This window comes from Corythoichthys intestinalis, chromosome 9, assembly GCF_030265065.1.
Source record: "Corythoichthys intestinalis isolate RoL2023-P3 chromosome 9, ASM3026506v1, whole genome shotgun sequence".
Classification (NCBI taxonomy): Eukaryota; Metazoa; Chordata; class Actinopteri; order Syngnathiformes; family Syngnathidae; genus Corythoichthys; species Corythoichthys intestinalis.
Genome location: NC_080403.1, coordinates 56,674,016 through 56,698,730, shown reverse-complemented (window position 1 = coordinate 56,698,730; position 24,715 = coordinate 56,674,016). Strand labels below are relative to the sequence as shown.

The following is a 24,715-nucleotide window of genomic DNA, read 5'->3' as shown; positions in this document are numbered from 1 at the left end:
GACGTAAGACAACCAGAGGATATAATATATAAGAAAGACAGGGCATATGGTGGTAAAGGATAGCTTGTTGAAACAGGAGAATGTCATTCTCGGTGGCGTAAGGCAATGCACACAAGAAAAAGGTGTCGAGAAAAAGCTACCTCTGGATCAGGTCGTCTCTTTTTCCCATCTTTTTCAGCCCTCGACACTCAAACTATCTCTTGAACTGAACATTTGTATGTTCTTCCACATCTTTAGCAGTGAATTTGGCACCAGGGACATCATTTTCGGACAGAATTGGCAGGTTTAGCTCAGTAAACATCTCGTTCGTACACTATTTACTAGGGTTGTTCCGATCATGTTTTTTTGCTCTCGATCCGATCCCGATCGTTTTAGTTTGAGTATTTGCCGATCCCAATATTTCCCGATCCGATTGCTTTTTTTTGCTCCCGATTCAATTCTAATCATTCCCGATAATTTTCCCCGATCATATACATTTTGGCAATGCATTAAGAAAAAAATGAATAAAACTCGGACGAATATATACATTCAACATACAGTACATAAGTAATGTATTTGTTTATTATGACAATAAATCCTCAAGATGGCATTTACATTATTAACATTCTTTCTGTGAGAGGGATCCACGGATAGAAAGACTTGTAATTCTTAAAGGATAAATGTGACTTTGTATATTGTGACTAAATATTGCCATCTAGTGTATTTGTTGAGCTTTCAGTAAATGATACTGTAGCCATTTAACTGTTCTGCCCAAATGCATGATGGGAAGTGCAACCATGACTGTGCGTAGTGCTACCAATTGATATATCTTCTCTGTGTTGGGAAATAACAGGGTGTAAAGAAAAAGATCAATTACTACCTTGCTTCCCCACATTGCTTCCCATGTTAATACTAATCGTAGGGAGAGGGATTGTAAGGCTTTAGCCAATTAAAAAAAGGCTCCAAAGGCTGCCAAAATTCACTCTACTCATTTTACACTGCCTTTTAGCTTTCTATAAAGGTAAAACGGCACCTTTACAGAATGAGCACAACAATGCGTGAGTGGGTCGTGCAGCGCATGCATTAATTGAGTTAAATATTTTAACGTGATACATTTTTTTAAAAAATGAATTACCGCCGTTATTGGGATAGATTTGATAACCCTACCTTAAGCCTAAACTAAAGACTCTGGATGAGAGTAACATATTATGTCTGTATGGTTAAATACAATTAGAAGACTATTTAATTAAAAAATATATTATTATTAAAAAAAGGCATGTCCGATATTTTTTTGCCGATTCAGATACTTTGAGAATGACGTGATCGGACCCGAATGATCGGGATGCCAATCGATCGGGACATCTCTACTATTTACCTGTGTCTAGCATTAGGGACAAACGAGTTTGACCCCCCCCTAGCAACAGTTGCTAATGTCATGAATATTAATGAGCAAAGGTGACGTGTTACGTGCAGTACGCCATTGCGCTATCACGGTTCCGGCGGTTTGGCTGGCGTGATTCCAGCAATCTGGCTAAAATTCCAACAGAGGAGTTTTAATATCAAATTCTTATAACTCACCCTAAAATTAAATTTTTAAAGAATGACACGTCTTTCTATCCGCTGTACCGTTTAAATAATTACCTGCAAAGCTAAAATATTTACTATCATGAAAAATGTATGACCCAATAAAGCCCCCCAAAAAATCAATGCAGCGACAAAAATAACATTTGGCAAGTAGTCCTGTTATCGCTCAGCTGCAGATTATCCCAAAACATTATTTGGCACTAATAAAAACGAAATCCCTTTCAAAGCAAGCCAAACGGTAAACGCTCACAAATCAGTGATTCTTGTTATGGAAGTTGCAAAAACATGATTAAGGTCCACGCTCCCAATGAAGCGCTCTTTGGTTGTCACCGTTTATGTCTCCAAGTGATGCATTTAAAAAGATACCCACACTGCGTGATTGTCTTTGTGACGTGCATTTTTGTTAAATTAGATACCGTTTTTAGTAACTGGAGGTGCTAATGAGCGTTTGGGTTGGAATTTATAATGATTGTAATAACGAAGACCAGGACATCCAATTAACACAATCACTTGACATCTATTTTCTGGAACCAAACACCATTTTGTCCAGACCTGAGAATTTTTTTTTAAAATTAATAATAATAATATAAAAATAATAATAATACTAAAAGACCAAAATGTTGTTCCCAAGTTATTTTCTCTTACACTTTTTTTTTTAAAAACCTGTCCTGTTCAGCTGTTTGACACGAAAAATGGTCGGAACAGTTTAATGTTTCACATTGAGAGTATGACATACTCCCATTGTGATCATTCAACATACCTCGTTTTTTATGACAAAGCAGTGAACATGAAGGGGTTATGGGGGAACAGAAGAAAAAAGAAACACAAGAAAACAAAGAGAAGAAACACAAACGACAACAAAAAATACATTGAACGCCTACATTAACTATGAATATGTTAGTGCTATCGTCAGCTAGATGTATTTCCGGTTGACACCATGTGGGGGGCCTGTTGACCAGGGAAAGAAGGGGAGGGGGAGTCTATAAGCTAAGTGATTGGGAGGGGTCCTGTGTCCGCAAATCAGCTCTGTGAGCTAGAAACCAGTAATCGTGTGAATCCCTCGTGAGTGTAAGCCTGTTGGCAACCGACCCTATGCCGCCCATCACCAATCCCGGCACCAGGACCCCCCACCCAAGTATATCCAGCTGCACGTGAGCCCCACCAAACACGCGACAGCCACGCAGACGAGTGGAGATGCCGCACGGGCGCCAACCCAGGGCCATGGCCCCCACCCAGCCAGCCCGTGGAGGGAGGGTGGGTGGCCGTAGTGGGGGTGGGAAGTTTGTGCAGCCCATTCCTCCTCCCGCAGCCCAGAAAAGGAGCCATCGTCACTCCCCGGGATCCAAGGTGGTCCCCCGGGCCACCCGCGCCCCCATCAACTGGCCTTCAGGGATGGGAAGAGGGGACGCACCACCAACACCATGCCCACAACCACCCCCCTCCGCCCACGGGCCACAGCTGCAGCCCCTAAACCGGCACAGCATGCCACAGGACCCCCAGCAGCCCACAAAGCCCAGGGCAGGGCAGGATCCCCTGCTGGAGCAGGCGACATTCAGCCGATACACCGGCGTCCAGCCAGCGACCCGTGACGGAGCACAGGGCGGATACCCAGGCAGAGAAGAGAGGGGAAGGTGGAAACAGGAGAGCGCCAAGGAACTGCCGCGGGGCGATGCGAGATCAGAGCCCCGGCCTCCCCCCACTCCCACAGCCGGCAGCCAAGGCAGCGGGGCGACGTGAGATCAGAGCCCCGACCTCCCCCCACTCCCGCGGCCGGCAGCCCAGGCAGAGGGGAGGCCACGCCCTGGGAGCCATGCCATAGAGAGAAAGTGTGGGACCCACCTACTACTACTACTACTACTATTACTGTGGCTGCCAGGTCCCCGGCTGGCAACCATTACCTAGCACCGTAATGGGATTGTGTGGGGAGGGTAGTGCAATGTATGCATTAAAATAGGAGAGCTCTGCTTGGGGCAGTGGGACGGCTGCATGGAATTTCTACCCAGCCACCCGTCCCACCGCCCTTTGCCGGATCTCTCTCGTGGAGTACGATGTGCGTGGTGCGTTAAAAAAGGTGCAAGAATGGCGAGGCCTGCCATGAGGGGGTAACCGTGAGCACCCCCCCTTCCCCCCAACAGGTCCCATCCATCCCACAACCTTAGTGTGTGATGCTTTAAAATCAGGGGGAGGACTGTATGGCCCCGTCCAAACTCTCCCCAGAGAAATGAATGAGTATGTAGGTGCTAGGGTGAAAAATATTCACAGTGCAAAGTGAGGAGTGCGTGAATTACGAGGCAGGCTCCCACAGGCATGGCTTCTGTTACACTTTTCAAGTGAAACACTTAGATCACAGTGTTAAAAAGTTTGTGTAAGAGCACATACTTACAAAACCAATTCTGTTTTCTGAGAGGTGAAATGTCAAACTTTTCGCAAAAAACAAATAAATACTGTACTTAAATACTGTAATGATCAGCAAATTCTGTTAAAAGAATTAAAATAATAGTATATTTGATGAATTTGGAAAAATATAATATTTTTAAAGAAAATATTTTATTGTTTGGACTTCCAAAATTCGGACCCTGAGCAACCTGGTGATCGAGTAACTAAACGTCTTTCCAATTTAGTTGGTGAACCCTGCTCTAGGTGCCCTTGAGCATGGCATCGATCCGACCCTATTAGCTCAACAACTGCAGCACTGTTTAAGTATGCATGCAATCTTTCCTTGCAACGCCTACGTATCTGTGATTTGCTTCTTTTAACGGTAGTTGACAAAAATAACCAGCAGAATGTGAGTCTCTTTCCCCCTTCAGGAATGGAAAACGAGTACAAAAATAGGATGCCTTGAAGTGAAAGTTGTGGCGTCTCAGTGCCACAGGGCTCGCCGTGTTCCTGGGCGGCGACCAACACACCTGCTACAGCAATTGCCTCGTTAGGCAACACCTGATGAGGCAGTTGCAATCAAGACACTTCCCTAGAAAAGAAGTCCAGTTGTGGGAGCTACCCAAAGTGAGAGACTGAGGAGGCATTCCACGGCGTGGCCATAATCCCCCGATGATGGAAGTTTAGGTTCGTTTGCATTGTTAATGCTGTCATTTTTGCTTTTTGTTTGAATAAAAATGGCCCACGACTGCCCAGCGTGGTGGAACCTCCCTCTGTCCTCTTTGAAACCCCGGAACGTTTACTCTGGTGAATGATGCGCGCACGCAATTCCCCTGCTGCCCAAAAACCAGAGCTGAAGGAGGACGTGTGACAGAGGCAGGAAGCACGCCCAAGGATAAGTGCCAACCAAGGCACCGCCGTAGAAACACAGAGCGGCCCAGAGATAACCGCCACCGAGACAGATGGGGCTCTGGAAGAAGACTCTGCCAAGAGCAGAGAGAGCGGCCCCGGAAGACGACTCTGCAGAGAGAGCGGCCCCGGAAGCAGACATTGCAACGACAGATGGCGGAGAAAGGCCTCAAAGAAGCCGCCGCGGCAGAGGGCGGTGAACGGCCTCGAAGAAGCCGCTGTGACAAAGAATGGAGAATGGCCCCGGAAGAAACCACTGCCGCCACCGTAAGAGAGGGCGGACAACGGCTCCAGAAGAACCCACCGTGACAGAGGGCGGACAACGGCTCCAGAAGAACCCACTGCGACACCAACTGCCCCAGAAGAAGCTGCCGTGACAAAGGTCTGAGAAAGGCCCCAGAACAAACCGCCGCGAGAGAGCATAGACAACGGCCCCGGAAGAAAACTGCAACCGCTAGAGAGGGCGGAGAATGGCCCCAGAAGAAACCGCCGCGAAAGAGACAAAGGTCGTAGAACGGCCCCTGAAGAAACCGCTGCTGTGATATAGGGTGGAGAATAGCCCTGGAAGAAACCGCTGCTGCAGTGACAAAGATCGGAGAACGGCCTTAGAAGAAACTGCCGCCGTGAGAGGGTGGATATCGGCCCCGGAAGAAACCATCGCCGCTGTGACAAAAGGTCAGAGAACAGCCCCGGAAGAAACTGCCGCTGTGACAGAAGGCGGTGAACAGCCTCGAAGAAGCCACCGTGACAAAGATCGGAGAAAGGCCCCGGAACAAACCGCCGCCGCCTCTGTGAGAGAGGGCAGATGACAGCCCCAGAAGAAACTGCCGCCATGGGAGAGGGCGGAAAACGGCTCCAGAATAAACCACCATGACAGAAGGCGGAGAATGGCCCCAGAAGATGCCACCGTAACAAAGGGCGGAGAACAGCCCCAGAAGAAACCGCCACTGCTATAGACCCTACCCACGTGACGTCACAACTCCTTCCTCCTGACTGGTGCCGCCCAATTGTCCGTCAACACATCGTCTTTACCTGTTACGGCTACGTACATTCCTCCTATTTACGGCGTGTTTTTCTGCTCGTTAACATTAATAATCAAAATTGTGAAGGCGTGTGTGGCGGTCGGTTGCAATAACAGAGAAGATAGACGGAGAGACTTGAAGTTCTACCGGATTCCGAGAGACCCGGAGAGGAGAGAGCGAGATGGGCTGCTGCAATTCGACGAGAAAACTGGGCTCCAAACGATTACCACAGATTATGTAGTCGTCATTTTATATCTGGTAAGATGCATTTAATATATATTTAGAGGGTTTTGGGCTGACAACCACAATTAAGATCATTGCTAGGCTAATCGCCGACAACATACACGTATGTATGTAGTGAGAGTGCTATCGCTAAACCATATAAACATTAAAAGCCCTAACTCCATTGACAAACGACATGAAATACATTAGACTTGACAGTGGATGTTAGCAAGAACAAAAGATTTTGAATTGAAAATTTCCTAACTCACCTTTCCAAGCACAAGATAGATTCCTGCCGAATTTTCGTGGACGAGGACCTGTTTCACCCAACCAGCAACGAAGTATTTATAAGCCTCCAAGCTCTTAAAGTTTTTCAAACTTTCGTGAGAATAGGCTGATTTTGTGTGGACAAGATAGTTGTACATATCAGGGTAGCTAGCAGATGTCAGGCAAATACGGCGGAGACAGCGGGTCGAAAAACATCGATTTAGGCATCAAATATGGATCTGGCGAATGGATAAACTGAAGCTTTTCCACATAACGCCTTTTATGCAACGCATCAAGTGAGTTTACGGCATCCGAAAGCACCGGGTCTTCCATGAAATGCATTATAAATTGCTCGATCAATTGAGACCATTGATAATACAGACACAAAATGACGGACAAGGGGGCGGAACCATACAGCGAGCACGTGATTTTGTGACGTCGGTGGGTAGGGTCTATTAAAGGAGTCGAGTTCCAAGAGCTACCCAGAGTGAGAGACTGGAAAGGCATTCCACGGCGTGGCCATGATCCCCGATGTTGTTTTGATTGTTACTTCTGTCATTTTTTCTTTTACTTTAAATAAAAATGGGCCACAACTGCCCAGCGTGGTGGAAACTCCGCCTACCTGTCCTCCTTCAAACCCCCGAACGCTTACAAAATATATACTGCACTTATGCATTCATGTCAAGGATACACTGAATAAATACTTTTTTGTTGTATCTTTGAATTCAACTGCACATTCTCTGATAAATGGATTCAATTAGCTGAATAAGCTTACTCACCCGAGAGGTTTTTCCAGTCGACTGGCTGGTGATCCGACAATCTCCCCGAGAGTACAGAACATTTGACCCAAAAAGTCCTAAGAGTGTAAGAAAGCGAAGGAAATGAGGCAGATTGGCATTGGTGGAGTTTAACAGCAAGAAAGATAATAAAGTGAGGTCAAATCAACTGGAAAATCCCTGCTGTTTACCTTCTAATGCGGACACCCCTACAATTGTAAGATTAGATCATATTTGCATCAGATTAAAATATGCTTAGTATTTGGGTAATCCTTTTATAATGCAAATCTCATCTTGTTCTTGGGTTTCAACAACAAATTTGCCGCCTTGGCATCTTTTTATCCAAATGCAAATTGTAGGTGTGTCACACAGTATACAGTGAGATATGGACTTCAACACATACACACAAACAGATGAGATTGAAAGTAGTGCTGCAACGATTAATCGATTAAATAGAGTAATTCGATTAGAAAAACGCTTCTAATCAAATTTATCTGCTTTGAGGATTTGTTTATTTAGCATAGCGTTAAAATGTTTTGAAAGTGTCTGCATTTAGTTTTACGGATTTGGGTGGATGCACTGCCCTTTAGTGGTAACAGAGAATATCCAGCTGCTCCCTGTTAAGACCAATATAAAGTTAGTTTGCGCATATGTTTTTTTTTTTTTTTTTTTTTTTTTTTTTTTGCATTCGTCATTTAGTTTATACAGTGGGGCAAATAAGTATTTAGTCAAACACTAATTGTGCAAGTTCTTGAAAATATTAGAGAGGCCAGTAATTGTCAACATAGGTAAACCTCAACCATGAGAGACAGAATGTGTGTGTGGGGGGGGGGGGGGGGGGGGAGAGAAAATCACATTGATTTTTAAAGAATTTATTTGCAAATCATGATGGAAAATAAGTATTTGGTCAATACCAAAAGTTCATCTGAATACTGTGTTATGTACCCTTAGTTAGCAATAACGGAGGCCAAATGTTTTCTGTAACTCTTCACAAGCTTTTCACACACTGTTGCTGGAATTTTGGCCCATTCCTCCATGCAGATCACCTCTAGAGCAGTGATGTTTTGGGGCTGTCATTGGGTAACACGGACTTTCAACTCCCTCCACAGATTTTCTAAGGGGTTGAGATCTGGAGACTGGCTAGGCCATTCCAGGACCTTGAAATGCTTCTTACGAAGCCGCTCCTTTGTTGCCCTGGCTGTGTGTTAGGGATCATTGTCATGCTGAAAGACCCAGCCACGTCTCATATTCAATGCCCTTGCTGATGGAAGGAGATTTTCACTCAAAATCTCTCGATACATGGCCCCATTCATTCTTTCCTTTACACAGATCAGTCGCCCTGGTCCCTTTACAGAAAAGCAGCCCCAAAGCATGATGTTTCTACCCCCATGCTTCACAGTGGGTATGGTGTTCTTCGGATGCAAATCGGTATCCTTTCTCCTCCGAACAAAATAACCTGTGTTTCTACTAAAAAGTTCTATTTTGGTTTCATCTGACCATAAGACATTCTCTCAGTCCTCTTCTGGATCATCCAAATGCTCTCTAGCGAACCGCAGACGGGCCTGGACATGTACTGGTTTCAGCAGGGGGACACGTCTGGCAGTGCAGGATTTGAATCCCTGGCAACGCATTGTACTATTGATAGTAGCCTTTGTTACTGTGGTCCTAGCTCTCTGTAGGTCATTCACTAGGTCCCCCCATGTAGTTCTGGGATTTTTGCTCACCGTTCTTGTTATCATTTTGACGCCACCGGGTGAGATCTTGCATGGAGCCCCAGATCGAGGGAGATTATCAGTGGTCTTGTATGTCTTCCATTTTCTAATAATTGCTCCCACAGTTGATTTCTTTACACCAAGCTTTTTACCTATTGCAGATTTAGTCCTCCCAGCCTGGTGCAGGTCTACAATTTTGTCTCGGCCGTGGTGGAGTTTGGAGTGTGACTGACTGAGATTGTGGACAGGTGTCTTTTATACCAATAATGAGTTAAAACAGGTGCAATTAATACAGGTAACAAGTGGAGCCTCGTTAGACCTCGTTCGTTAGAAGAAGTTAGACCTCCTTGACAGCCAGAAATCTTGCTTGTTTGTAGGTGACCGAATATTTATTTTCCACTGTAATTTTGAAATAAATTCTTTAAAAATCAAACAGTATGATTTTCTGGTCACATTCTGTCCTTCATGGTTGAGGTTTACCCATGTTGACAATTACAAGCCTCGCTAATCTTTTCAAGTAGGAGAACTTGGACGATTGGTGGTTGACCACCAGTTGGTACTTATTTGCCCCACTGTACGTAGAGTATATTTAGCTGTTCGTTTTATATTTAGCTGGAATATGTGTTTGTGTTCCGATGACCCAATTATTCGAACTAACTAGTTAATAGATTAATCGATTACTAAAATAATCGATAGCTGCAGCCCTAATTGAAAACGTGGTGATAGTGACAAGGAAAATGATTCATGACCACATACTCTAGCTGCTAAAATACAATAAAACATACTCTACAGCAGAGGTGCCCAACACGTCGATGGAAATTGATTGGGGGAGTCTCAAAGTCTTAGTTGATTTGAAAAAAATGAATGAATAAAAAACCGGACAGAAACGTGTCATCATTTCTTGCAAATGGATTAATCTTTTGATTAACATACAGCACAGGCCATTGGTCTAAGAGTGCATGGGAAGCTCAATTTCCCCTAAAATGTCCAAAAATGGTTGTGTCTGCGCTTGGGTACTCGGCGTCAGTCAAAGCTCAGAGTTCGTTGTCATTCCGCTGAAGGAGGGGGCCTCAGCCCCAGTTTCTCGCAGTCATGCTCCTGTTTCGGTGCCTGCGCCGCCACAGCTTCCCGACGTCTCACATTCCTGTCTCACCTCCAGCGCTACCCCTGCTCGCTCCAACTCCGGCGCTCTTCGATGACACCACAGCATCCGTGCATCCGTTCCTGGTCTTCTTTTCGACAACGCTGCGCCCGTTCCTGGACTTCTGGTCAATGCCACGTCCGGTCTTAGTCTTCCTGACGATGCTGACGACGTCGAGCCTGTATCTGTGTCTCTGGGCTCCGCAGACGTCACTGCTGAGCGAGCTTCTCTGGGCACCACCATAGCTCCGGTGCCTGCACCTCCTGAAGTCTTCGGTGTTGCTCCTCTGCCAGCGCCTGCGAACGCTGCTGCCGACGTTTCTCCTGTTTCGCCGCTTCTAGACGATGAGGACGTTACTTCAACCACAGTTTCCGCGCTTCCCTTGCTACTGCTAAGACCGGTTAACTTGGTTCGTTCCGCCAGTCGCACTCGTCCCCGGCCACGGCCACGACTGGGCAACTCCAACCGCCGCACCTGTCACCCTCATCTCCGGACTCTACTGGGTAGTACTGCACATTGCGTTTTTTGTCCTGACCGTCCACCCTATTGTCCTGCTCGGTTGCATGCCGCCTGGCGTCCTAGACGTCTCCCCATTCGTCCCGTTCGGTCGCCATGTGCCTGGCATCCCAGACATCCTCCCAGTTGTCCCTTTCAGTTGGCCCACGTCTGGCATTCTGACGTCCCGGTCGGTCGTCCAACACCTGGCATCCTGGACGTCCTCCTGACCGTTGCGTTCGATCGGGTTACGCCTGGCGTCCTGTGTAGGTGAGTTCTGTTGGGGCCTGTGTAGTGACCACTACATCCTCTCAATATAATTCACCCACAGAACTAATGTGGGGGATGTTGGCCTCCGGGTCAGAGTGACGAGTGGCCGACACACGACACACCGACTCGACTTGCCGACACAGACTCACAAACATCATTCGCTACAACTGTTGTGTGTAGATGTCATTGACTGAATATATTTTCGTTCAGAATCATCTTCTTATCACTGGATACGACATTTATGTTCATTAGTGCAACTTCACTGTCCTTGTAACAGTGTGGACGCTGTGCGTATCCAGAGTTGAGCGAACACTGCGAAACGAGAAGTCATTGGCTAAATGCTGGGTTTTTCCTGCCCTTCGGACGCTGTGCGTCTCTGGGGATCTATGGGCAGTGGGCGGGGCTTGGCTGCCCCTGACGCGCTTCTTCTCTGCATGATAATTGGATAATCAGTCTGAGGCTGAATCCCTTTTTCATTGAGAGTGAAATGAGCGAATCAGCAATTGTTTAGAATCCACAGGAAGAATTTTCATTCCGTTGTTCTGAATTGAACCTGAGACTTTCCTAATCATGTCAGCGACACTTTCTTTGTTAAAAACGACAAGTGAAAAATCAAGCATCTATTTCTGGTTGTGTTTTTTCCCCCTTTTGTAGCTGCATGTGTTTGGAATATGACTTCTGTCACTCTTGTTTCTTTCCCTACCAAGCAGCAGGTGCTGCTAAGCCCCTCCATCGTTGCGAAGCACTCACAGGCAGACACATTTTGAGCTTCTTCGCCTTAAAAGACCAGCATCCACCACTAGTATAGGTAGATAATTTTTTCATTTATATTTTGAAAAGCTATCTTGCACAGCCAAAAAGTTTGTGTGGGCAACCCTGCTCTACAGTAGCTACTGTACCCGCTTCAGAGTTGTCGTCGCAATGCTTTCATGGCCTTGTAACCATTTCACATTGCTTTAAAAGACAGAACTTTGATAAAACAAAGCTGCAAAACTGCAATTAAACACTAAACTAGTGATGGTTGACATCTGACATAGCAATAACAGTGTTGAACAATTAACACCAAAGAGTTCCTGATGGTTCCTTGGGAAACAGCAACAGGATTAGGATTCTTTGGAGTGTTGTGATGTCATGTAAAGTCTCAACAACCCAAGTGTGACCAAGGAAAAAAAACAGTGAATCTAGTCCTTTTATCATGCTGTCATCGTAGAAGCCTTCAAGACCACAAGCGTGTTGAAAGGTTTCATAGATTTCTGAGCGTCCTTCAGACACTGCTCTTTTTCTTTGAGTCAATGACAGTCGGTAACCATGCAGTGTCAGAGGCGAAAGCGATGCTAGCACCTACGTTTTGTTCTGCGGGCTTCCAGTAAGGTTGGCCAGCAGCAGCAACAATAATAACAGTGACAACAATCACAACAACAATAGAGGCCAATTATATACCATAGAACATGACACAAGACCAAAATGACGTGCTCTTAAAACTGGTTGACATAAAGAGGTAAAACGGGAAGACGAAATGTTGTGCTTTAACATAAAAAAAAAGCAAATGATGGGAAAAAATGCAAACCCTGTTAATCCAAATACATCCGACAATCATCAATTGATGATTTCAAAAGAAACACATTTTCTCAATGCTTTCATTCACCATAGTTTCCAGTTTAAAAAAAAAAATATATATATATATATATATATACTAGGGCTGTCAAACGATTAAAATTTTTAATCGAGTTAATTACAGCTTAAAAATTAATTAATCGTAATTAATCGCAATTAATCGCAATTCAAACCATCTATAAAATATGCCATATTTTTCTGTAAATTACTGTTGGAATGGAAAGATAATACACAAGATGGATATATGCATTCAACATACGGTACATAAAGACTGTATTTGTTTATTTTAACAATAAATCAACAAGATGGCATTAACACTATTAACATTCTGTTAAAGCGATCCATGGATAGAAAGACTTGTAGTTCTTAAAAGAAAAATGTCAGTACAAGTTATAGAAATTTTATATTAAAACCCTTCTTAATGTTTTCGTTTTAATAAAATTTGTAAAATTTTCAATCAAAAAATAAACTAGTAGCCCGCCAATGTTGATGTCAATTACACAATGCTCATGGGTGCTGAAGCCTATAAAATCAGTCACACCCAAGCGCCAGCAGAGGGCGGCAAAACTCCATAAAACACAATTAACAAGTGAGCATTTCACTGTACTTTCATTTAAATCTGTCTGAGCTGAGCATCTGCGTTAATTGTGTCAAATATTTTAACGTGATTAATTAAAAAAAATTAATTAACGCCTGTTAACGCGATAATTTTTACAGCCCTAACATATACAAATACATATATATTATAGTCACTTACAGAGGTGGGTAGGGTAGTGTTCTCTCCAAAATATGTCTGGGATTTTTCTGCTATTGGTGAGCAATTTAAAAAATAAAAAAAATAAAAAAATAAGTAAATAAATAAAATATAAATTAAAAAATAAATAAATAATCATAAATAAATACATAAAAATAAAGTCACAATAAATTGTTTAGCATAGTGGAAATAAGTCAACAGGTCACGACGGCGCCAAAGAAGAGGAACCTGTGACGGTGGCGTCGTCTCCAGTCGAGGGGCACATGACATTGCCTCATTATGAGATCATCTCACCTCATCATGTGATGCTAATTTGTTCATGCCTATTTCGTATATTAGGATACACACCGGCTTTTAGGACTTTACTGATACTTCCACTTATCTGTAATTGCTCAGTATAGGGAACTGTCAGCCATAATTCTGTGATTTGTCAATCACTTCATCTCTGGAATCAATATATTCCGATCAAATTGCAATTTCAGGTCTTTGAGTCTCTTTAAACTATCATTGAATTATTCTGCTCTCGAATAACAGACGCGACTAAAAATTAATGTAATACTGTTCAATTTCTAACAAATGGTGACCCCGACGTGATTTGAACACGCAACCTTCTGACAAAAATTTGACTCAAGTTGGACTTGCGTTACTTCAGAATTAGAGTTGTCTGATATTATTGGGTGGCTGATCATATCGGTCGATAAAAGCATTTAAAATGATATTGGATAATATTAGATAGATAAAATTAGATATACCTCTGCTCTCGAGTAACTGACACGACTATAAGTACTTTAGAATAAGTAATATTGTTTTCATTTCTAACAAATGGTGACCCCGACGTGATTTTAATATGCAACCTTCTGACACAAATTTGATTTGGTTGGAGTAGATTTACTTCAAAATTAGACTTGTCTGATATTATGGGTAGCTGATAATACCAGGCGATAAAAGCATTTTAAAATGATATCGGATAATATTGATATTGGATATACTTCTGTTCTCGAGTAACTGACACGAACTATATGTTAATTAAAATAATATTGTTTTCATTTCTAACAAATGGTGACCCCGGGATATTTCAACATGCAACCTTCTGACACAAATTTGACTCAGGTTGGAGTAGATTTACTTCAAAATTAGACTTGTCTGATAATATGAGGTAGCTGACAATATCGGCCGATAAAAGCATTTTAAAATATCGGATAATATTGACATTAGATATACTTCTGCTATCGAGTAACTGACAGGATTATAAATTGATTGAAAAAGGTAATATTGTTTTCATTTCTAACAAATGGTGACCCCGACGTGATTTCAATGTGCAACCTTCTGACACAAATTTGACTCGGGTTGGAATACATTTATTTCAAAATTAGACTTGCCCGATATTATGGGTAGCTGATAAAAGCATTTTAAAATGATATCTGGTAATATTGACATTAGATTTGATTATCGGTTTTGGGCCACTATGCATGTTGCTTTCAAAGTGAACCTGGAAGTCTTCTGCCTTTGTACAAGGGCTGGTCACAGTTCAGCACAGCAGTTGTACTTATTGACCTCTAAATGTCTCCAAACTAAGATGCTTGGGAATTGTTATAAGAGCAGACCATTTGTATTCATGGTGCAAAAACTAAATGAACAATAAATGATTGCAAAATTATGAATTATGAACTGATTACATATAACTGCTGCGTGACCAGAAAGAAATAGTGTTAGGTTTTGTGTTGGGTTTTTCCTAGTGTGACTTGTCTCTGTGATTACCCATTGATTTCACCTGTGTGTGTTCTCCCAGTGTATCCTGCAATCTGCATCCACCTGTGTTACCCAGCTGTTCCTCGTCTCGTTACCCCTTGTCTGCGTGTGTATATAATGACCCAGTTCCTTGTCACCCCTTGTTGCGTCATTGTCTATGTCTATGTCCGTCTCTGCCAAAGTCAAGTCCGTTCCAAGCCCTCGTGTATCCGTCCCTCCGATTTAAGTAAGTTTTGTTTGAATCTTGCCCTTTTGATCCCCAGTGGTTTTGGTTGTACTTTGTGTTTTTGTTAGATATCATTAAAACGTTTTTTGAGTTCACTGCCACCTGCCTCGCTGCCTTTTTCGTTTTCCCTGCATTTGGGTCCACACAACCTGCCTGCCTGCCCGCGTACCTGACAATAGTCATTAAGAAAAGTTATAAAATACAGAAATCTGCACAAAAGCCCTGCAAAGTGCATCTTGGGAATTGACATTGCATTGGCATGTCATAGGATTGCTTGCTTGTATTTTGAGAAGGATCCACGTGCGGCTCACAGTGCAAACAGACCGAGCCCCCTGCTTTCAAGAATCAATCAGTTCATGTGTTCGTCATCCACCAACCTAAGGCCCTTGCTTTCAATGACCCTAACCGTCATATATAGGAATGAATAAATATTATTTATTAAGGCCAGACTTGCACATATACATGTAATACCTTTTAATTAAGAACCCGATTACCCATGATTCACTCTAAACTTAACTCGAATGTTTTAAGCCCCGAACTTAACTTGTCTTCCTTATAAATACAAAATTATATAAAGTATTTCTTTGGCCCTAAACTTAACTAGACCTTGGAATACAGGTAGTCTTACGAACGAGTTCAGTTCTTAAGCTGGCAACGTAGCCCAAATTTCCGCGTAAGTCGGAATTAACCCTTTAAGTACCCCTTCAAAAAATTATCCAAAAAGTCCAACAGTATTGTATTTTGTTTCATCATGGAAGATACACTGCCCTCTGGTGGCAGCATAGGTTGTGGCTGGACTGTCGTTCAGTAATGCTTCCATACAGGAGCACTTAGACGTCTGACATGGATAAAGGACATTTGCGCTCTGGTTTGGCCCACATAAGGCTGTAAGTTGTTTCAGCTAATATATGTTTGGATACGCATTTGTAATTAGGTTTACAGCTACAGTTTGTGGAGTAACCTTTAAGCGATTCGCTGTAAGAATTGTAAATATGTTAACATGTAAGATAGCGGACTTTTGTTAGGCAAATTAGGCTAATTTCATCTACTGAATTTACATATTGATTAGACTAGATGACGTTTGAACATCAATTGTTTTGTGTCGGGTTTTATTGTTAAAATGTTGTCGTTTTGAACATCAGTGTGCATATGCGTGTTACAGCTTCACAATTTTTCAAAAGTGAAGTAAAAAAAACTCCAAAACAACTTCACGTTTTACAAGTTGCTACATTTGACTACCCACCTCTGAATATCTACATATTGTGAAGTTTATTGCTGTTGAAGTGGAAAAACAATGGTGAATGCAATGTATAATAGACACTTGTCACTGTGATGTCACATTACTCCATATGCTCTCTTCCTGGAGTTGTCATTTTTGCAATTTAACATACAAAATCTTCAAAACAAAAATGTTTGTGGGGGGAGTCATTTCTATTGTTGCCTTCTTTAGACAGCAAAAACTACTCGCTCTTTTTGTTAGATTTTAATATCACATAACGATGAATGTTAATGGAAGTAGCGATAACTCCAGGATTAGAAGCAGAAGCGTCTGTAAAGTCACTGTGAAAAGTGTCGAACAAGGTTGAAAGTTGTTGGAATGCTCTTAATGACTCACTATAAACAGAAAAGTGAATACATTTTTTTTTAAAAACTGCTTACATGATAAAGAAAAAAGCAATCACGTAATTGTATTTGGATATTGCTACGAACCAAGCATTAGAAAAGGGTTTGCCTTATTCCATCAAGTAGCAGCAGGCAATACACAGCTTCTAAATGGAAACACCACAGATAACGAGTCTGCTCAGCTTCATGTCACACTTCAACTTAACATGCACTATTTTATTTGGACTCATGCGTGTTAGCGAGCAGAAATTTGGAATTCAGCCAAAACTGGTCGGCACTTATCTGTGGTGTCAAGTAGCACATAAAGAGAACAAAGTACATTATGCACTCACATGTTTGGACAAGTCTGGACTTTTGGAGTCAACATCATACCTGAAATGAAACCCAAAGGCAAAATGGCTGTTTTCACAGGATACAATTGTAATTACCTGTAATTTTCCGACTATAAGCTGCTACTTTTTGTCACACATTTTGAATCCTGCGGCTAACAATCCAGTGCGGCTTATTAATTGATTTATTTGGGTTAATAGATATCACTTTATTTGACAACAGCGTCATAAGACTGCCATAAGACAGGGTGACCATATTTTGATTTCCAAAAAAGAGAACACTCAGCCTGGCCTCAAGATACTTGAATTTTACTCGAAGTTCACTCAAAGATGTCTATATCACTTTAATATATTTAAAGTGTGCCCCCCTCGCTCTAGATGGGAAAATGCAGTTTGAAAATAAAAAAATTAAATAATAATGACTAAAATATAATATATATACATATATAAAGCAGACCCATGGAAATGTAGTCCAATCAATACACATACATGCAGTAGGCTATGTGCCAACTAAACATTTTTATAAATTACTATCACGACAATTGTCCTTGACAAATTGTTATTCCCATTCAATTGATATTCTCATTCAATGTTCTAGATTGCACACAAACAATAACCGAAGTAAACTGACAAACTATTCAACCAGCATGTTTCCAAACGTAGCAGTTCAAAACTACGTTTCCCATAATGCCTAGCATGGTTTAGCTTACTGATAGCTAGCTGAGGCAAAAATCAAAGTTTGCTAGAAAAGTTTACAATCATCGGCAGCGCAACGATGCGACACCAAATGGGATTTTACAGTCAAAGCTCCGACAGAAGTCAATAGTTGCCATTATTTGCGTATTTATCGTTAAAAACTTAACAACTGGGCAGGCATTGTGGCCAAATCGTCAACCCAGTAGATGGCGGTAATGCCTCATGATAGGGGTAAACTGCCAACAAAAACAAGAACAACTACTCCTTCCCTCCCCTCTAGTAGGAGCCATGTCAACTGCTGCCACCCAGCGGCCGGAGGGATTCTCTTCAAATCGATCCTGTGAAAAATCATAAAAAACTGACATTTTTATGAATTTATAAAACCTGCCCGGACCACGAGGATACTACGTGAAAGTAGGACATGTCCAGGCAAAAGAGGACGTTTGGTCACCCTACCATAAGAGTGTCATAATTTTGACATGATGACACAATCATGGCCATTCACCAACCAAGTTATTTTCTTCTCGGATCTTTTACATCCATTCAAAAGTGAGATAATTTGCCCGATGACACAAAATGACATCTGTCAAAAGCATTCATTAATGGTCATGGCAGTGTCATGTCTTAATTATGATGGTCTTATGGCGCCACTGTCAAATAAAGTGTTCCCAAATACCATACCAAGCAATTAATGAAACAACTGGAACAGTAACTGAAGAAATAATTAGCAAACAACATGAGTTTTGATTGTTATTTACATCTGTAGTGCTGCAATGCATGCTAGGAGGCACATTGGACGACAATAGTGTTGACAGCAGGTGGCAGCAGAGGTTGACTGTCTCCTCCAAGAGAGCAGAGATGACCAAATGAAGCTTTATTTTGCAGCCAATTGGTTCAAAGATTCATAGTGGTTCATTTGGTCTTATGACGGTCTAACAAAGCCACTGTCAAATAAACTGTTACCGGTTAATATCTCTTGGTCTAAATATCCTATAATACAGTGAGGACAGCTGCAGCTTATAGTTCAGTGCGGCTTATCTATGAACAAATGCAGTTTTCGTGTCAAATTTTGTGGGTGGCGGCTTATAGTCAGGTACGCCTTATAGTCCGAAAATTAGGGTAATACTAGATAAAGTGAAAATTCTGTAAAAGCGATTTGAAATTAGAACAACAAAAATACACTGTACAGCAGACAATTAGACTCGAGTCACAGGGGCTCGCAAATTTGATGACTCGCAACTCGACTCAGACTTGAAGAAATAAAAATGCAGACTCGTACTTGACTCGATTAAGCCGAGAATGCACGAGACTCAAGACTCAACTCGACTTGTTAGGTAATAGCTCGAGACTCGACTTGACTCGTGAGGCAATGATGCGAGACTGGACAAGCTGACTAAAGTAAGTGGATCAGAGTCTGGTTCCCACCTGTTGCGCTCTCCCTCATGGAACATCAAATCTTGTGTTTCTCAAGTGCAACAACAAGCTCTGAATGAAATGGATGTCGTTATGTACTTACATTTATATGTTCACTTCTATGCATTATGTAGTCTTTTATTCTTAGTCTAAGCAATCAAGCATTCACATTCTTGTTAGTTTTAACATATACCATTTGTTATCACAAGAGTAAGCTAAACTATCTTAGTCCTTTGAAGATTATAAAGGTGTAACATGAACCCCCACAGTCTATTCAAGTCTTTGTTAATCTAAGCAGGGGAGGTCACAAGACATCCCCCAGAACTGTTCCTTGTTGACCAATGGTTTGAATGAGTAAAGAAAACGCCCACTAGATTGTAAAATGTGAGGTATATATTGGAGTCAGATGCTTTAATGTGGGTGCTTCATTCATTAAAACTTGTGTTTGTTGTTTGACTGCACCCTGAGACTCAGCCTTTTTGTGTCGACTCCATTTGTAGTAAAGCCTCCAGAACAGAAAACGAATGCGCGGCGTTGAAAGTACAAGGTCGAGATCCAACGCCAACAATGTATATATGCACTCCTTTCCTACTGGTTCAGGTTTAAAGACAAATGTTTACTTTGGTAGTGTGTAAAATCTCTTGCTTGTATTTTCTTTAAAAATGTTATCATTTTGATATATAAATGAAAAATACCATAGTTGCGTAACTGTTAGTTCATGCAAGGCCTTGACGAATAAATTCAATAAATGGATGGTATTGAAATTTCTTTTTTTTCAAGCACTTGATGTGTGCTATTTCTTAGCACAAGGACTTTGCCTCACCTGAAATGTTAAACAATTTTTAAAAATATGTGTTAAACACCAGTATTTTACATTTTCATTCTTGTAACGTAGCCTTTCCTACATAGCTTTGTCTGAATGATGAAACATAATGTTGGAAAAGATAAATGAACACCTTAGTGCTGGTTTATTCCTTCAGACCATATCGCGGATTTTTTTTGGCTGGTTTTACATTGACAGTAAGGTTTCCCTCAACGATAACGCTGAGTGCTTTGTGAGTGGGCTGGGGAACAACAGTGAAGGCCTTGACTAACCTGTGACTCGACTTGACTTGTCTTTACAACCTTTGACCTGACACGACTCGTCTTTACAACATTGTGACTCGGCTCGAAATAACCTCGAGACTCAACCAGACTTGACTCGACATAACCTTTTGACTCGACTCGACATAACATCGTGACTCGACTCGACCACAACCGCTGGGACTCGGGACTTCAAGACTTGACTCGAAATAACCTTGTGACTTGACTATACGTGACCAGAACAGGTAAGACCCAGGACTACTAGTGTCTTGGATCATAGAGACTGAACACAACTTGTATTTACGACCTTGTGACTTGGCTTAATTTGACATGACCCTGAGACGTAACCTTATGACTTGACTAAAGTTGACTCAATATAACATTGTGACTCAACTCAACTTGACCACAACAGGTAAGACTCAGGACCTCGAGACTTGACATACCCTCATGGCTCGACTCGACTTGATTCAACATAACCTTGTGACTCGACTTGCCTACAACAGGTAAGACTCGGGAGTTACTTGCGTCTCAGATCATAGAGATGGACACGAATTGTCTTTACAGCCTTGTGACTTGGTTTAACTCGACATGACCTCGAAAGTTGACCCGACTTGACATCACCTAATGACTCGACATAACATCATGACTCGAATCGACATGACCACAACAGGTAAGACTCGGGACCTTGAGACATGACATAACCTTATGATTCAACTCGACATTACATTGTGATTTGACTTGACCACAACAGGTCAGACTCGGGACTTAGAGACTTGACTTGGCATAACCTTATAACTCGACTCCGCTTGACTCAACATACCTTGTGGCTCAACTTGACTTGCCCACAACAGTTAAGACTCAGGACTTACTCGTGTCTCGGATCAGACTTGACACAACTCGTCTTTACAACATTGTGTCTTGGCTCAACTCGACATGACCTCGAGACTTGACTCGACTCGACATCACCTTATGACTCGACATAACCTTGTGACTCAACTTGACCTGCCCACAGCAGTTAAGACTTGGGACTTGTGTCTCGGTTCATAGAGGCTTGCCATGACTCTTCTTTACAATCCTGTTAATTGGCTTAACTCAATATGACCTCGAGACTTGACTCGGAATCACCTTATGACTGGATCCGACATAACATTGTGACTTGATCACAACAGGTAAGACTCGGGACCTCGAGACTTGACATACTCTTATGACGACTTGATTAAACATAAACTTGTGACTTGATTTGCCTACAACAGGTAAGACTCGGGAGTTACTTGTATCTCGGATCATAGATTTGACAGGACTCGTCTTTACAAACTTGTGGCTTGGCTTAACTCGACATCACCTCAAGACTTGACCCGACTTGACATCACCTACTGACTCGACTCGACTCGACATAACATCTTGACTCGAATCGACTTGACCACAACAGGTAGGAATCGGGACCTCGAGACATGACATAACTTTATGACTCGACACGACTTGACCCAATCGAATCATAGAGACTTGACATGACTGGTCTTTACAACCTTGTGACTTGGCTCATCTCGACATGACCTGGAGATTCGACTCGACATCACCTAATGACTACTCATCTTGACATAACCTTCTGACTCAACTTGACTTGCCCACAACAGTTAAGACTCAGGACTTACTTGTGCCTCGGATCATAGAGACTTGACACGACTCGTCTTTACAATCTTGTGACTTGGCTCAACTCGACATGACCTCGAGACTCATCTCGACATAACCTTGTGACTCAACTTGACTAGCCCACAACTGTTAATACTTAGGAGTTGTGTCTCGGATCATAGAGATTTGACAGGACTCGTCTTTACAAACTTGCGGCTTGGCTTAGCTCGACATCACCTCGAGACTTGACCCGACTTGACATCACCTAATGACTCGACTCGACATAACATCATGACTCGAATCGACTTGACCACAACAGGTAGGAATCGGGACCTCGAGACATGACATAACTTTATGACTCGACACGACTTGACCCAATCGAATCATAGAGACTTGACACGACTGGTCTTTACAACCTTGTGACTTGGCTCATCTCGACATGACCTGGAGATTCGACTCGACATCACCTTATGACTACTCATCTCGACATCACCTTGTGACTCAACTTGACTTGCCCACATCAGTTAAGACTCAGGACTTACTTGTGCCTCAGATCATAGAGACTTGACACGACTCGTCTTTACAACCTTGTGACTTGGCTCAACTCGACATGACCTTGAGACTCATCTCGACATAACCTTTTGACTCAACTTGACTAGCCCACAACAGTTAAGACTCAGGACTTACTTGTGTCTCGGATCATAGAGATTTGACAGGACTCGTCTTTACAAACTTGTGGCTTGGCTTAACTCGACATCATTTCGAGACTCGACCCGACTTTATCATGACTCGAATCGACTTGACCACAACAGGTAAGACTCGGGACCTAGAGACATGACATAACCTTATGACTCGACACGACTTGACCCAACACAACCCTGTGTCTCGACTCGACCACAACAGGTAATACCCAGGACTTGATTGTGTCTTGGATCATAGTGACTTGACACGACTTGTCTTCACTACCTTGTTACTTGGCTCAACTCAACATGACCTCGAGACTCGACTCATCTTGGCTCGACATAACATTATGACTTGACTCAAATTGACTTGCCCACAACAGGTAAGCCACTAGACTTTGCCAGATCACAGTGACTCAAGCAATTGTCTGCTATACAGTAAGGCTGTAACAATAACTATCAAAATCGCCTTATTCGGGGTCACAATCCTGTATGGTGGTGTGAAACGATTGAATCATGACAAAGAATTGTTATATTCATATTTGTGCTTGATATACTTTCATGGGTAAGAATTTGGGATCGTAAAAATTAAAATTAGGGCTGTCAAACGATTAAAATTTTTAATCGCGTTAGTTATAGCTTAAAAATTATTTGTAATTAATTGCAATTAATCGCAATTCAAACCATCTCTAAAATATGCCATATTTTTCTGTAAATTATTGTTGGAATGGAACGATAAGATGGATATATACATTCAACATACTGTACATTAGTACTGTGTTTGTTTATTATAACAATAAATCCACAAGACGGCATTAACATGAACATTCTTTCTGTGAAAGGGATCCATGGATAGAAAGACTTAATTCATAAAAGATAAATGTGAGTACAAGTTATAGTAATTTCAATAGTTTGTATATTGTGACTAAATATTGCCATCTAGTGTATTTTTTTAGCTAAACAATGTTTGAATAGCGTATTATTTTGCATAGCTATTTTGATTGTGAATGCCAGATCTCTTTGCATTGAGCGCTTTTCTTTTTGTGAACATTATTTTGTTTTTGAGAGATAGGTATATTATTTTTGTTGTGCTTTCACTAAATGATACTGTAGCGATTTAAATGTTCTTAACTGCCCAAATGCATGATGGGAATTTGAGCAACCATGAGTCTCAGTGGTTGCTGCAAAGGATATATCTTCTCTGCGTTGAGTACAATACATGGTGTTAAGTTAAAGATCATCTCTAGTTATACTTCCCCATGTTGCTTGCCAAAATTGTTATAACAATTGTGGGAGATATGCTACTGTGTAACCGATTGAATAGCGCGGCTCCAATAAATGTCTGCGTTACCAATTCATCCTGCTAGGAAATTGGTAGTGCTATGGACCCCTTTGGACCGGTGAATCATGTTGGCTCATTGTTGTCAGATGGCTCGGTTTGTCCGATTACTTCCTGAGGAAGACGGCGGCGAACATATAAACACCGAGAGGCATTAGATGGCTTTTTGTGAATACTTTTACTAACAAAACAAAAGCATGTGGGGAACGCAGCACTCGGGCCTGCGCTAAGTGCGCACTTTCTCTACTCTCTCGCTCCCTCTCTCGCTCGACCACTTTCTTCCTCACTGCTCAATCTGACAATGCCGGTCACATTGAAAATAACAGCGGCTCCCTTGGCGGGTGCCGGTAACACCTGCATTGTAGTCTGTTCGCGGCAATGCTTGAGTGGGTCGTTCCGCGCACGCGTTAATTGTGTTAAATATTTTAACGTGATTAATTGTAAAAATTTATTACCGCCCGTTAACGCATTAATTTTGACAGCCCTAATTAAAATCAAATCGTGAAATATCATTGGCTTACATAGAAATGCTCTATGGAAAAATATTGAGCCTAAAAAGGATCTTAGCCTAGATTTTACGATCAGTGGGCAATGGTTTGGGTCTGTCTGACCCTTTTTTCTTCATCCATAATCATCAGTGGTGCTCTGATGCAATTTGCATATCATTTAAAAGCAATGAAAGCTTGTGAAATGGTGCGTATGTTATTTACTAATTAAACCTTCACCTACACATTAATCAGGCGCAACCGAACATCATGCAGGATTTTAGCCTCTGGCCACTGTAGATGAGTGGAACCGTTTTATCGAACGTTTCACACCTTCGGAAG

The 24,715-nt window shown here is 42.1% G+C and overlaps 1 protein-coding gene across 4 annotated transcripts in view; it reads right to left on the bottom strand.

The window, feature by feature from the left end:
- The window catches only part of cpne5b (copine Vb), a 276,730-nt gene that overhangs the window by 146,773 nt on the left and 105,242 nt on the right, over positions 1 to 24,715 (bottom strand). The window contains exons 5-7 of one of the 4 annotated variants that reach the window (XM_057845330.1): positions 17,052 to 17,091; positions 12,099 to 12,113; positions 7,139 to 7,215 (exon numbers count right to left, since the gene is read on the bottom strand). In XM_057845330.1, coding sequence (XP_057701313.1) covers positions 7,139 to 7,215; positions 12,099 to 12,113; positions 17,052 to 17,091 — 132 coding nt within the window. Of the gene's footprint in view, positions 1 to 4,182; positions 4,532 to 7,138; positions 7,216 to 12,098; positions 12,114 to 17,051; positions 17,092 to 24,715 lie in introns of those variants that run through there. The other 3 variants (XM_057845333.1, XM_057845331.1, XM_057845332.1) reach the window with 3 other exon arrangements.